Source organism: Cucurbita pepo, chromosome 4, assembly GCF_057944985.1.
Source record: "Cucurbita pepo subsp. pepo isolate OVF chromosome 4, ASM5794498v1, whole genome shotgun sequence".
Lineage (NCBI taxonomy): Eukaryota > Viridiplantae > Streptophyta > Magnoliopsida > Cucurbitales > Cucurbitaceae > Cucurbita > Cucurbita pepo.
Window position 1 is genome coordinate 378,194 of NC_141801.1, and position 11,733 is coordinate 389,926.

Here is an 11,733-nt window from a genome sequence, read left to right on the forward strand (position 1 = left end):
AGCCCACAACCTAGGCCAATCAGAAACCCTAGCTTCGGCTACTTCAAACAATATTAGGGTTTCTTCCCCCTTCCCTGGGATCGAGCAGCAGTAGCACCACCAGCAACACACAAGCCGCAGCCGCGTAGCCACCCGCCAGAACACTTCAATGGTAATTTTCTCTAGATTCTTTCTGTTTTCTAGCTATAGATTCTTAAAAAGCTCCTATAATCTTGTTTCCTTCATGCGACTTAATCATTTACTTCTGTTAACATGGCGCAGGCTTCGGAGAGGAAGTTATCGAACACCATGAGGGATATTAAGGTGCAGAAGCTCGTTCTCAATATATCAGTCGGTGAGAGCGGAGATCGGCTTACAAGAGCTGCCAAGGTTCTACTTTGATCTGTACATTGTTCTTGTTCGTTTAGCTGCTTCTTTCTTGTTTCCGCCATTAATGATTTACTTTGATTAGGTGCTCGAACAACTAAGCGGCCAGAGCCCTGTGTTCTCTAAGGGTACTTTCTTTTCTCTCTTCAAGTACTCGATTGACTTAGATTATGGAATGGTCCAAATGATAATAGGAAGAAAGATTTAGAATCTAAAGTTGAAATTTGGATGAGTTCTTTTGTTTTTAGAATTGAAACTGAAGTTATCTTTGAATGTCACAGCCCAATATTGGATCTGATAGGCTGTCATTTTGTTTGTTGTTATTTTGGTCAATAGCGAGATACACTGTGCGTTCATTTGGAATCAGACGTAATGAGAAGATTGCTTGCTATGTCACCGTTAGAGGCGAGAAGGCTATGCAGCTTTTGGAAAGTGGGTTGAAGGTTAAGGAGTACGAGTTGCTTCGCAGGAACTTCAGTGACACTGGATGCTTTGGCTTTGGTATTCAAGAACACATTGATCTTGGAATCAAGTGAGCCCTTAAACACATCTGAATATGCCTTTAATCTGTTTCGAGATCTATAATCTGATTTGCTTAGCTGATTCTGTTTTGCATTGTGTTTGAATTTAGTTTACTTCTAATTAGTCATTCATTGGGATGGGATTTTTGGCAATGGAAATGGTAATTTTTCTGCTCGAATCTCTGTAGTTGAAGAACGTATGGGTGTTGAGGATTGTTTGGGAATACTATCTCCCTTGGTATGAGGCCTTTTGGGGAAGCCCAAAGCAAAGCCATGAGAGCTTATGTTCAAAGTGGACAATATCATACCATTGTGGAGAGTCATGATTTCTAACATGGGGATCGAGATTGAGGTTGGGGATGCCGTTGACAATGTCTTGTGGGGATATAAATTTTAGTCCCGACTCTTCCTTGAGTAATTTGTGCCGTTTTCTTTTTAGTTAAACCAGCCTTGTGGGATCGGACTTTTGGCAATGGTGATGGTAATTTTTCTGCCTGATTCTCTGTAGTCAAAGAACTTATGGGGATTGAGATTGAGGTTGGGGATACGGTTGACAATGTCTTGTGGGGATATAAATTTTAGTCCCGACTCTTTTCTGAGTAATGTGTGACGATATCTTTGAAGGCTAATAAGGAGTAGGGGCATCCCGAATCTTGTGTAGACTAATCGATATCACTATCGTTGAAGTTTTCTTGTAATCCATCTCGTGTTTATGTGTGCAACTGTGATGTTTCAGGTACGATCCATCCACTGGTATCTACGGTATGGACTTCTTCGTTGTCTTGGAGCGACCAGGATACCGTGTGGGGCGTCGCAGGAGGTGCAAGTCTCGTGTCGGAATCCAGCACAGGGTCACGAAGGAGGACGCCATGAAGTGGTTCCAGGTGAAATACGAGGGAGTTATTCTTAACAAGTCTCAGCAACTCACTGGTTAAGTTTCAGAGGGATTTCTCAAATAGATGGAGAGTTATTTAGTGTGCAAGTTATAAAATTTTGTGCTTTTACCATTAGCCTGACTGAAGCTCTTTATTATTGTTTTATTTCTTTGGATATTTTTCGGCTTTAATGAAAGATTATTAGAATCAATTTGAGAACATTTTAAGCTGTTGGCAGTCTTATGTTTTAGTAATTTGAGAACATTTTAAGCTGTAAAGCAATTGTTTTTTTTTTTGTTTTTTTTTCTTTAATTGGAAAACTTCATAAACATGTTTGGTAACCTTAATAGTCTATATTGATATAGATTTGAATTATTTTGAATTCATTAAGGTTTAAGTTTCTTTACCAATTAATTTTTTGTAATTGTTGGATGTTGAATTGAAAGTCCCACGTTCCCTAATTTAGGGAGTGATCATTTTTTATAATTAAGAAATACTATTTTCATTGGTATGAGGCTTTTTAGGAAGCCCAAACCTAAGTCATTCATGAGAGCTTATATTTAAAGTGGACAATATCTTCATTGGTGTGAGACTTTTTGGGAAGCCCAAAGCAAAACCATGAGAACTTATACTCAAAGTGGACAATGTCGTACCATTGTAGATAATCGTGTTCGTCTAATGTGGTATCAGAGCCATACTCTATAGTCGTGCCAATAGATTGGTAAATTCTCAAATGTCGAACAAAGCGTACTTTGTTCGAGGAGAGGTGTTGGATGATGAAAGTCCCATCGACTAATTTAGGGAATGATTATTGGTTTATGATCAGGAATACTATGAGTCAAGCCTCAATTAAAGGGTTTATAATCAATGAATGAGGTGTTGGATGATGAAGGTCCCATCGGCTAATTTAGGGAATGATCATTAGTTTATAATCCATGAATACTATACTATGAGTCAAGCCTCAATTAAAGGGTTTATAATCAATGAATACTATGAGTCTGTGCCTCAATTAAGGGGAGGCGTAGAACTTATGCTCAAGGTGGACAATATCATAGGATCAAAGTGAAAAATATCATACCATAACCAAGTTTGTTATCCATTTTCTAATTGAAGATAATGGAAGGAAACAACAACACCGTAGCACGTGAGGCAACAATAATACACAAGCCGGCACGTGCCTTGCTTCTGCAAGATGCACACTCTCGCCACTTCTCTAACTACATTTATCTAACTTCGTTTCGTCCACATTCATGGAGCTCATTGGCTCACAATCCGCCACGTCACCTACCCTCCACGTCAAAATTTCTTCCTCCTCATAATTTCTAAATATTCCCTAAACGCCCAACAAAAAAATCCATAATTCTTTCCATTTTTACCCCTGTTTTCTTTTTCGTTATGTTCTGTTTCATGCAACTCCCTCTGCAATGGCTCAGCTGCTCTCCCCTGTTTGCACCGAGGCCATCAAAGTCCAGACTCCGTTTCTGAGCCCATGGCGCTCCCTTGCGAAGCCTACAAGTTCTTGCGGCAAGATTGGCCGCGGCGCTGGACGACGGAACTGTGGCAGTTTGAAAGTCGCAGCGAGGGATTCGGCGGCAACGGAGGCCATTGCCGATGATTATTATGCCGTTTTGGGACTGGTACGCCGTTCGATTTCGATCTGGATTTTCTTCTGGTGTTGAACTGTTAAAATCTATGAACGCCGTTTCTTAGGCTCTGGCTTATCTGTCGATTTCGCTCCTTGTTGTTTCATGAAATTTTTTTAGTCCAAGATTGGATGTGAAGATTTTAGGGCTAGTAGTTGATCAGAACCGTAAGGAATTTTTATTTGCTTGTTTTGGATCGTTTCTTTTCTTGTTTTTGTCCTTGATTTTGCATTTTGGTGTGATTTTAAGTTGTTAAACTGTTATAGAGTAGTTTATGAATCATTCATGAGTGAAAAATGCTCTTAACATATTAAAATATTGTTCAGTTTTAGGAATACTTCTCCCACAAAGCACTAATTTAAAAAATTCTCGTGGTGTTCGTTGACTGCAACTTTATTTCTTTCTTTTTTCAATTGCGAATTTTTGTTTCTACTGAAATGAACAGTTCCTGATTTTTTTTTTTTTTTTGTTTCTTTTTTGTTTATAGCTTCCAGATGCGAGCCCGGGACAGATTAAAAAGGCGTATTATAATTGCATGAAAGAGTGCCATCCAGACTTGAGCGGCGATGATCCAGACACCACCAATTTCTGCATGTTCATTAATGAAGTCTATGAGGTAGGGTTTCAAACTCAAACGATGGTAAATGCTTTAAGCTTGGCACTACAGGAACGCAAATCTATAAATAGAAGGAAAAATAATATATGAACAGAGTAGAAGAATCTACCCAGATTTATAGATTATATTTGTATAAATCTTGTAGTTTTTTTGCTTCCTGCTAAATTGCAGGTGCTTAGTGACCCAGTGCAGCGAATGGTTTATGATGAAATTCATGGATATGCTTTGACAGCAATTAACCCTTTTATGGATGGTTCAAGCACAAAGGATCTCGCTTTTGTTGATGAATTCAGCTGTATAGGTACGCGGGAGTCTTCTCTTAAGCTCTGTTGAATTGTTTCTGAATCCTTAAAAATACTTTATTAAGCTCTTTAAAAAGTGGTTCGAAACAGAACTTTAGTTTATCTTTGTGAGATCCCACATTAGTTGGAGAGGAACGAACCATTCCTTATAAGGGTATGGAAACTTCTCCTTAATGATGCGTTTTAAAACCTTGAGGGAAGCCCGGAAGGGAAAGTCTAAAGAGGACACTATCTGTTAGTGGTGAGTTTGGACAGTTACAAATGGTATCAAAGTCAGGAACCGGATGGTGGACTATTTCAAATGGTATCAGAACCAAACACCATGCATGCCAGCGAGAATGCTGGACCCACAAGGGAGTGAATTGTGAGATTCCACATCGATTGAAAAGAGGAAAATATTTCTTATAAGGATGTGGAAATCTCTCCCTAATAAACGTGCTAGCGGTGGGCACAATAGAAAGTAAATGGGTCATAAATTTGCAATGAGTTTGAGATTTTGTTAACTAACTTCCAGGCTGCAAAAATTGTGCGAATGTCGCCCCTGATGTCTTCGGAATTGAAGAAGATTTCGGACGAGCTCGTGTGTATAGTCAGTGTGGGAATCCTCAACGAGTTCAAGAAGCAATTGAAAGTTGGTAAGCTCCCTTTATTCTGATTGAATCTGAACTCACTTCAACTTTTCGTTCTCCAAATCTTGCTGTTGATAGCTTGGGAAATGTCAATAGTTTCTATTACATGTATTTTCAAGACCGACTACAAACATTTCATGCTATAATTTGGTTAAGAAAATGAATTGTTCTGTACTTTTGTACTTTTGTCATGAATCTTCACGGATACGATATTGTCCACTTTCAGCCTAAACTCTTATGACTTTACTTTTGATTTCCCTAAAAGGCCTCATACGATGTATTCCTTATTTATAAATTCATGATTATTCCCGTGGGACTCCCCACCAACAATCCTCAACACAATTGTCAATTCGTTACCGATTTAACAAATTCTGGCTTAGAAATTTGCCTGATGCTACCATTGACCCATGTTTTCTCCTCCCTCGACAGTCCAGTAGATTGCATCCATTGGACTTCAGCAGCACAATTATCTCTTCTAGAAGATGAAATGCGGAGGGTCGAAAGAGTGAATGTAAGTAATGCAGAAATTTCTTTGTCCTAGATTTTCAATTTCTAATTTGAATGTTTATGGCCAGGTTGCGTTTATGCTTTCTGGAATGGGATCATCCGCTGTGGATGTTTTTAGACTGGTATGAACATTTTAAATTTTATTTAATCTCGTTAAAGCTCATTCGAATAAGATTTAAATTTAACTTTTATTTTTATTCAAATTTAACTTTTATTTGTTCGATAGAATTGAGCTGGTTTGTTCTGCTTATTTGTAACTTATTCAATTATTATATATATTAGATGATTGTTAAAACTATATATGGTAAACTGAAACTAGGACCGTGCTATATACTTGTGGTTATATCTGGTAGAGCAAACCGAAACCAAATATATACCCGTTAGGTAGTGCTTTGAAGATGTACATTCTGAATTCTGTGTATCTTCTCTTACTTATATACCTAAAGTCATCAATATAAACTTTTAGTCAATATTCGTCATCTTTGTGTTCATCTAGATCAATCGAGTGTGTGCGTTGTTGTGTGGTCTTAACCAAGCTTCCCGTGATTGCTACTAATGTTGCAGGCTAGTACTCGATGGGAGAAGAGGCAATCAAAAGTCATGGTAAGGTTTTATGATGATTAGCGCTTAATTTTATGGCTGTTTCTAATACGTGGAGCGCAGGAACAAGCAAAAGTGAGGATGACGAAGAAGAAAGGTTCTGAAAGCAATGATTCATACTGGACCAATCTTTGGGGCAGCCCTAAAGATCAAACAAATCCAGCTAATGGTTAGTAATCTTCATTAACTTCAAAGCTTTACCTAAATTCAGCTACAATTGAAATATTAATATCGGTGATGTCCCACATTCGTGGGGACGAGGAGAACAAACCACCATTTATAAGTGTGTGGAAACCTTCCCCCAGTAGATGCGTTTTAATGCCTTGAGGGGAAGCCCGAAAAGGAAAGTCAAAGAGGACAATATCTGCTAGCGGTGGGCTTGGGTCGTTACAAATGGTATCAGAGCCAGACACCGGATGATGTGCCAACCTTCTCGCTGTTCCCCGAAAGGGGTAGACACGAGGCGATATGCCAGTAAGGACGCTGGACCCCAAAGGAGGGTGGATTTAAAGAGTGCCAGCGAGGACGCTGGGCCCTGAAGGGGGTGGATTGTGATGTCTCAGGAGAGGAGAACAAACCACCATTTATAAGGGTGTGGAAACCTTCCCCTAGTAGACGCGTTTTAAAGCCTCGAGGGGAAGCCCGAAAGGGAAAGCCCAAAGAGGACAATATCTGCTAGCGGTGGGCTTGGGTCGTAACAAAAGCTAAAACTAGTTTTAAAATGGTTGCAGAAGAGGAAACAAAGGAACGAGCAAAACGAGCTGCAGCTGCTGCTCGACGATGGAGAGAGTACTCCCGACGGGGCGTTGACAAGCCTCCAACTTTCAAACTTCCAGGGTCAATCTCGAGCAACGATAACTAACCAGGTGATTAAAAATATATATCAATTTATATGTAATAGCTTTATAGTCGTACATAATTAATCAAATATCATTTTAAGAAAAATCCCATAACTCCATCCTTATTTGTAACTATAGAATTAAAAACAAAAATCAAATCATCATCCATTTATGTAATTATTGTAAAAACATCCCCCTACCAACTGATTCATGAATTATCATATTTTATTAATATATGTTAAGTTACAAGTTTAATCTCTAAATTATCTTCGAATAGGTTCTAACCCTCCTAATTTAAGGTAGATTATTAAAATTTCAACTATATTTAATAGATTTATTCATAAAACTACTTAAGAAGTGAGAGGAAAAATGTGATAGTCTTACATTGGATGGCAAGAAGAACAAAAACACTCTTTATAAGGGTGTGGAAACTTTCCCCTAACACGTTTTAAAGCCCTTGAGTGTTGAAACTAGAAATGTCTTAGGCTGCCATTGCTGGGAAAATTTTGAAGAGAAAAATTGCGGGTTTAAACAATTTATAAATAAGGTAAAAAGTAAAAAACATGAATTAAAACAGAGAAATGGTTGTTTTTTATTGTGTTACATTATTGCCCCTAAATTTGAGCTTATATTACGAATATAATAATAAAGCACGTTTGTTCAATTATCAGCATTTTGCATTCCAATTTAACTGGGTATCACGTTTCAAAAATACTTATGAATTTTTCAAATTAACATTAAAATATTTGTAGATAATCTATAATATGCTAATAGACCGTTTTCGTTCATATATTGATTTGAATTTTTTTTAAGAGAGTTAAAAATATTAATAATTTTATGAGGATTTTTAATCATATTACTAACGAAAATATCTTTTTGATTTTTTTAAGTTAAAAGGATATTAATGAAACTTTTTAGGAGTTTATTATTATTTTTTTATTTTTAAAATAAAGTATTAATTTTATCTAAAATTAAAATTAAATGATATTTGATTTTTTTTTTGAAAGTTTATTATTATTAAAAAAATTTATTTTTGAATTTTGAATTTTAAATATGGACTAGAGACAAATAAATTTTTTTGGTATTTTTATTAATTTAACCGAGAGTTTATCCATATGGAAAGCGCCAATCTCATAACATTGAGGCATCCGAGAGGGAGGGCAACGACCATCTGGGACTCCATTTTCTCCTTCCCTTCGTTTATAACGTGGGCAACGAGCAGGAGCAGAAGAGGCGCCATATTTCATCCAATACTTCTTCCTTCTCTACATTTCCCCAAAGGTTTAGTGCCAATTGCTTCTTGCATTCCGATTTTTTTATCTTCTTTTGAATTCCGCGTTAACTTCCATGTTCTGCTGATGTGCGTAAGTGTTCAGAGTCAGTTTTCGTCTGTATGACTTTAATTATCTGCTAATCTCAACAACAGATTCGTTGAAAGTTGATTCCATTTTGGTTTTACTCTATCGAGGCATCAATTGTCTGATCTCTTTCGATGAGAATGTTGATCCAAGCCAGATTAATTTTCAAACTGGTATTCGTCTTCCAAAACTTCAAATGAATTCTTGAAGGTCCTGGTTGAATTTTATTCTTGTTTTCACGTATGATTTTAAGAAACACTAGATTTGTAGTCAAATTTTAAAAACTTAGATTGAAGTCAGCTTGTAGGATGATCAATGAGCCGTGGATTGAGGTCTTGAGCCTGATGCCGTAAAATACACTACCAAGGATGAAAAGCTACTTTAGATGTATGCTTTTGATGGCGTTGCTTACTGCACAGTTATTGGTGCTTTTCTTGAGTTAGTTGCATTTGAAGGGGAAAATGTTTGCATAGAATAGATGATAAAGAATGGCGTGGGAATTGATTAGTTTTTTATAATACATTTGTTAATTTGTACTGTAAAGAAGGTAAGTTGGAGGCTGCATTTAAGCTGTTGGACGAGCTAGAGTCGTCTTCAGTCTTGGTTGCCTGTTGTGTTCCCCATAAGGTGAAATCCGTATCTCGAGTCTTGCTTATATAGTTTCATTAGCCCCGACCTAGATACGAGCACGCCGAGCTTTTCAGTGAGAAGCGAGAAAATCGAAAGGACAGAGTAAAAAAGCGAGTTAGTCTTCCGTGTGGGCGGGCCTACTTTCCCTTTTGTTACTATGGAGCCAGGCGGCAAACGAGTTGTAACGCCCCATATCCACTGCAATGGTATGATATTGTGATGTCCCACATTGGTTGGGGAGGAGAACAAACCACCATTTATAACGGTGTGGAAACCTTCCCCTAGCAGACGCGTTTTAAAGCCTTGAGGGGAAGCCCGAAAGGGAAAGCCCAAAGAGGACAATATCTGCTAGCGGTGGATCTGGAACGTTACACGCGTGAATGCGATCCTGCCCTCCATCGGTCGGTGTGTGTGAGCTTCGCTCCTTATAGCTCTACACCGTCACCGGTCCCTTATGTGAATCTAGATAAATCTGTGGCGGAGGATTAGAATGTGATGACTACACACATACTATGATAACTAAAGGGTTGTGCAGGGCTGGTAGTATCGAGGGGGCCCGACGACATTTGAATGACATGTATATGACAGGTTTTGCTTCAAACTTGGTAACCTTAAATTGTCTAGTTGACAGGTTGTGTAGAGCTGGACAAATTGACCAAGCAATGAATTGTTTGAATCAATGGAAACAAGGGATTCTTTTATGTACTCCTCCTCGGTGCACAATCTTTGCAAGGCAAGGAGATTCCGTTGTGCGTCTGAGTTATTGCTTTTGTGTTTAAAAGATGGCACAAAGGTTCTTAAGTTGACACAATGTGCGGTTATTGAACGTGTAACCGCCCAAGCCCACCATTAGCAGATATTGTTCTCTTTAGGTTTTCCTTTTTAGAATTTCCCTCAAGGTTTTTAAAACGCATCTGCTAGGGAGAGGTTTTCACACTTTTATAAAGAATGCTTCGTTCTCCTCCCCAACCGATATGGGATCTTACACTCCACTCCCCTTTGGAGCCTAGTGTCCTCACTGACACTCATTTTCCTCTTCAATCGATGTGGGATCTCATAGAACACAACTTGTTCTATCGGTTGTATGACTGTGTCATCGAGTTCTAAGGTAGGGTATACCGACCCTGTTAGCCTCCTTCACAGTCTAGTCCTTAAAGTTGCTTTAGTTGGACTTCTGTGCTATTTTGGAGACTCAAGTATATCCTCTGTTTGGACTAGTGGCTGAATTGTTGCTTGTGTGAACAGGTTTATTTTAGTACATCATGCTGCTGCTTCATTTTCAGCATGTTCTTGAGAATCTATGGGGATGTCTTATGGCCTCCAGCTCCTGATGCACATTCAATTCAGGAACTTCTCTGTTTCCTCTTAAGTATTCACTTTTCAAAGTTTATTTATTGTCACTATTTTTAACTGAGGTAAAGTACGTTTTTGTGAGATCTCCCGTCGGTTGGGGAGGAGAACGCAACATTCTTTACAAGAGTGTGGATACCTCTCCCTAGCAGACGCATTTTAAAAACCTTGAGTGGAAGCCCAAAAAGAACAATATCTGCTAGCGGTAGGCTTGTGCTATTACAAAGGGTATCAGAGCTAGGTTTCGGGCGATGTGCTAGCGTGGTGGTTGAGCCCCGAAGGGGGTGGACACGCGGCGGTGTGCCAACAAGGATGCTGGGCTCCAAAGGGGGTAGATTTGCGGGTCTCACATCGATTGGAGAAGGGAACGAGTGCCAGCGAGGACGCTAGGCCTCAAAGGAATGTGGATTGTGAGATCCCACATTAGTTAGGGAGGAGAAAGAAACATTCTTTTATAAAGGTGTGGAAACCTCTCCCTAGCAGACACGTTTTAAAAACCTTGGGAGATTACAGTTTTGTTAATCGTAAATGTTATTTATATCAAGGAGGAACCGATATGAACGAAGATGAGAAATTTCCTCGGAATTTGGTATGTTTTCTTCCCTTTTAAATACTATGTTTGCATCAATCTAATCACAGTTGGATTGGTTAATGTCGAGGTCATGAATTCAAGTTCCCTCCCCCACACAGTATTACACTCAAAAGCTATAGCATGCAAGTATAAGCTATAATTTTTGACTTTATTGCTGGTTAATGTGATGATAGGATGTTCGAGCAAAGCCATCACTCATCATCAAAAGAAATTGAATCGAAAAAACCATGGGAGGAGGAAGGCTAGAACCGTGCATGTCAATAGGAAATTACAGAACCGCTGCCCCCAGCAACATGATAACGGAACCTCGTTGTCCAAGGACACTGCCGACACGCTTGAGCTTGCTACCATCCTCCTCTCATTCCTCTGTATCATGAAAACGCTGCTCCTGTTTCCCCTCACGTTTGTAGCTGTCTGACCACATATCTCACACTGTCTATTATTAGAAACAGATGAAGCTGAATTGGCGTTGTAAAACCAAAATCACTGATATCTGAATGATGAACAGAGAATCTTTTACCTGTTGCCTCTATGCATAAACCAAATCTCGGCGCAGTCACGGTGGGACATTCCGAGCTCGCCTTTGCAGCGACATCCGAGGTTTACGAGGTCTGAACTTACCGACTCGTCGGAACTCAAATGACATATCCTGCAAACCTTTTCATTACTAGAATTTGCATCATCCATTGACTCACCAGTGCTTTTTATGTCAATGATGCAGGTATGATGGCTCTCAGGCTGTCTAGAGCTCTTACCAGCCCCCTCATGCTCGTCGCTCCGCTCCGATCTTGCAAGTACTTCTTTTGCTTCTTCGGGTCTCGTCGGCGACACGATAACTATCTCGGGTTCATCCGGACTTGTTGTTCGACTCGATCCTTCCTCTTGTTCGATCATATCGAACGAGT

The 11,733-nt window shown here is 39.1% G+C and overlaps 3 protein-coding genes across 4 annotated transcripts; 2 read left to right on the forward strand and 1 right to left on the reverse strand.

The window, feature by feature from the left end:
* On the forward strand, positions 1 to 1,983 carry LOC111794113 (large ribosomal subunit protein uL5z). Of its 2 annotated transcripts, XM_023676257.2 has the most exons (5): positions 1 to 151; positions 262 to 369; positions 452 to 494; positions 703 to 898; positions 1,624 to 1,983. In XM_023676257.2, the coding sequence occupies exons 1-5, from the start codon at positions 149 to 151 to the stop codon at positions 1,820 to 1,822; spliced, it is 549 nt and encodes a 182-aa protein (XP_023532025.1). In that variant the 5' UTR covers positions 1 to 148; the 3' UTR covers positions 1,823 to 1,983. The 2 variants fall into 2 exon arrangements, with proteins under 2 accessions (XP_023532025.1, XP_023532023.1); XM_023676255.2 differs by lacking the exon at positions 1 to 151 and having other exon boundaries at positions 253 to 369.
* A 1,145-nt stretch (positions 1,984 to 3,128) lies between these two features.
* LOC111792684 (uncharacterized) lies at positions 3,129 to 7,070 on the forward strand. The gene is made up of 9 exons (XM_023674235.2): positions 3,129 to 3,399; positions 3,893 to 4,021; positions 4,193 to 4,322; positions 4,838 to 4,958; positions 5,382 to 5,463; positions 5,528 to 5,581; positions 6,024 to 6,062; positions 6,123 to 6,228; positions 6,791 to 7,070. The coding sequence occupies exons 1-9, from the start codon at positions 3,187 to 3,189 to the stop codon at positions 6,919 to 6,921; spliced, it is 1,005 nt and encodes a 334-aa protein (XP_023530003.2). The 5' UTR covers positions 3,129 to 3,186; the 3' UTR covers positions 6,922 to 7,070.
* A 3,887-nt stretch (positions 7,071 to 10,957) lies between these two features.
* LOC111792994 (uncharacterized) lies at positions 10,958 to 11,722 on the reverse strand. Its single transcript, XM_023674646.2, has 2 exons — positions 11,349 to 11,722; positions 10,958 to 11,264 (listed from the first exon to the last, which is right to left on the reverse strand). Exons 1-2 carry the CDS (start codon positions 11,720 to 11,722, stop codon positions 11,030 to 11,032), a joined length of 609 nt encoding a protein of 202 aa, XP_023530414.1. The 3' UTR covers positions 10,958 to 11,029.
* Positions 11,723 to 11,733: the final 11 nt, after the last annotated feature.

What these genes read in the sequence shown, in the direction of transcription:
- LOC111794113 (XM_023676255.2), top strand. Translation starts at nt 253, where the DNA reads ATGGCGCAGGCTTCGGAGAGGAAGTTATCGAACACCATGAGGGATATT. An exon ending in GAGCCCTGTGTTCTCTAAGG is followed by an intron (nt 495 to 702) that starts GTACTTTCTTTT and finishes TTTGGTCAATAG; the next exon opens with CGAGATACACTGTGCGTTCA. An exon ending in CACATTGATCTTGGAATCAA is followed by an intron (nt 899 to 1,623) that starts GTGAGCCCTTAA and finishes GTGATGTTTCAG; the next exon opens with GTACGATCCATCCACTGGTA.
- LOC111792684 (XM_023674235.2), top strand. Translation starts at nt 3,187, where the DNA reads ATGGCTCAGCTGCTCTCCCCTGTTTGCACCGAGGCCATCAAAGTCCAG. An exon ending in GGAGGGTCGAAAGAGTGAAT is followed by an intron (nt 5,464 to 5,527) that starts GTAAGTAATGCA and finishes GTTTATGGCCAG; the next exon opens with GTTGCGTTTATGCTTTCTGG. An exon ending in CTGTGGATGTTTTTAGACTG is followed by an intron (nt 5,582 to 6,023) that starts GTATGAACATTT and finishes CTAATGTTGCAG; the next exon opens with GCTAGTACTCGATGGGAGAA.
- LOC111792994 (XM_023674646.2), bottom strand. Translation starts at nt 11,722, where the DNA reads ATGATCGAACAAGAGGAAGGATCGAGTCGAACAACAAGTCCGGATGAA. An exon ending in TTTATGCATAGAGGCAACAG is followed by an intron (nt 11,265 to 11,348) that starts GTAAAAGATTCT and finishes TTCTAATAATAG; the next exon opens with ACAGTGTGAGATATGTGGTC.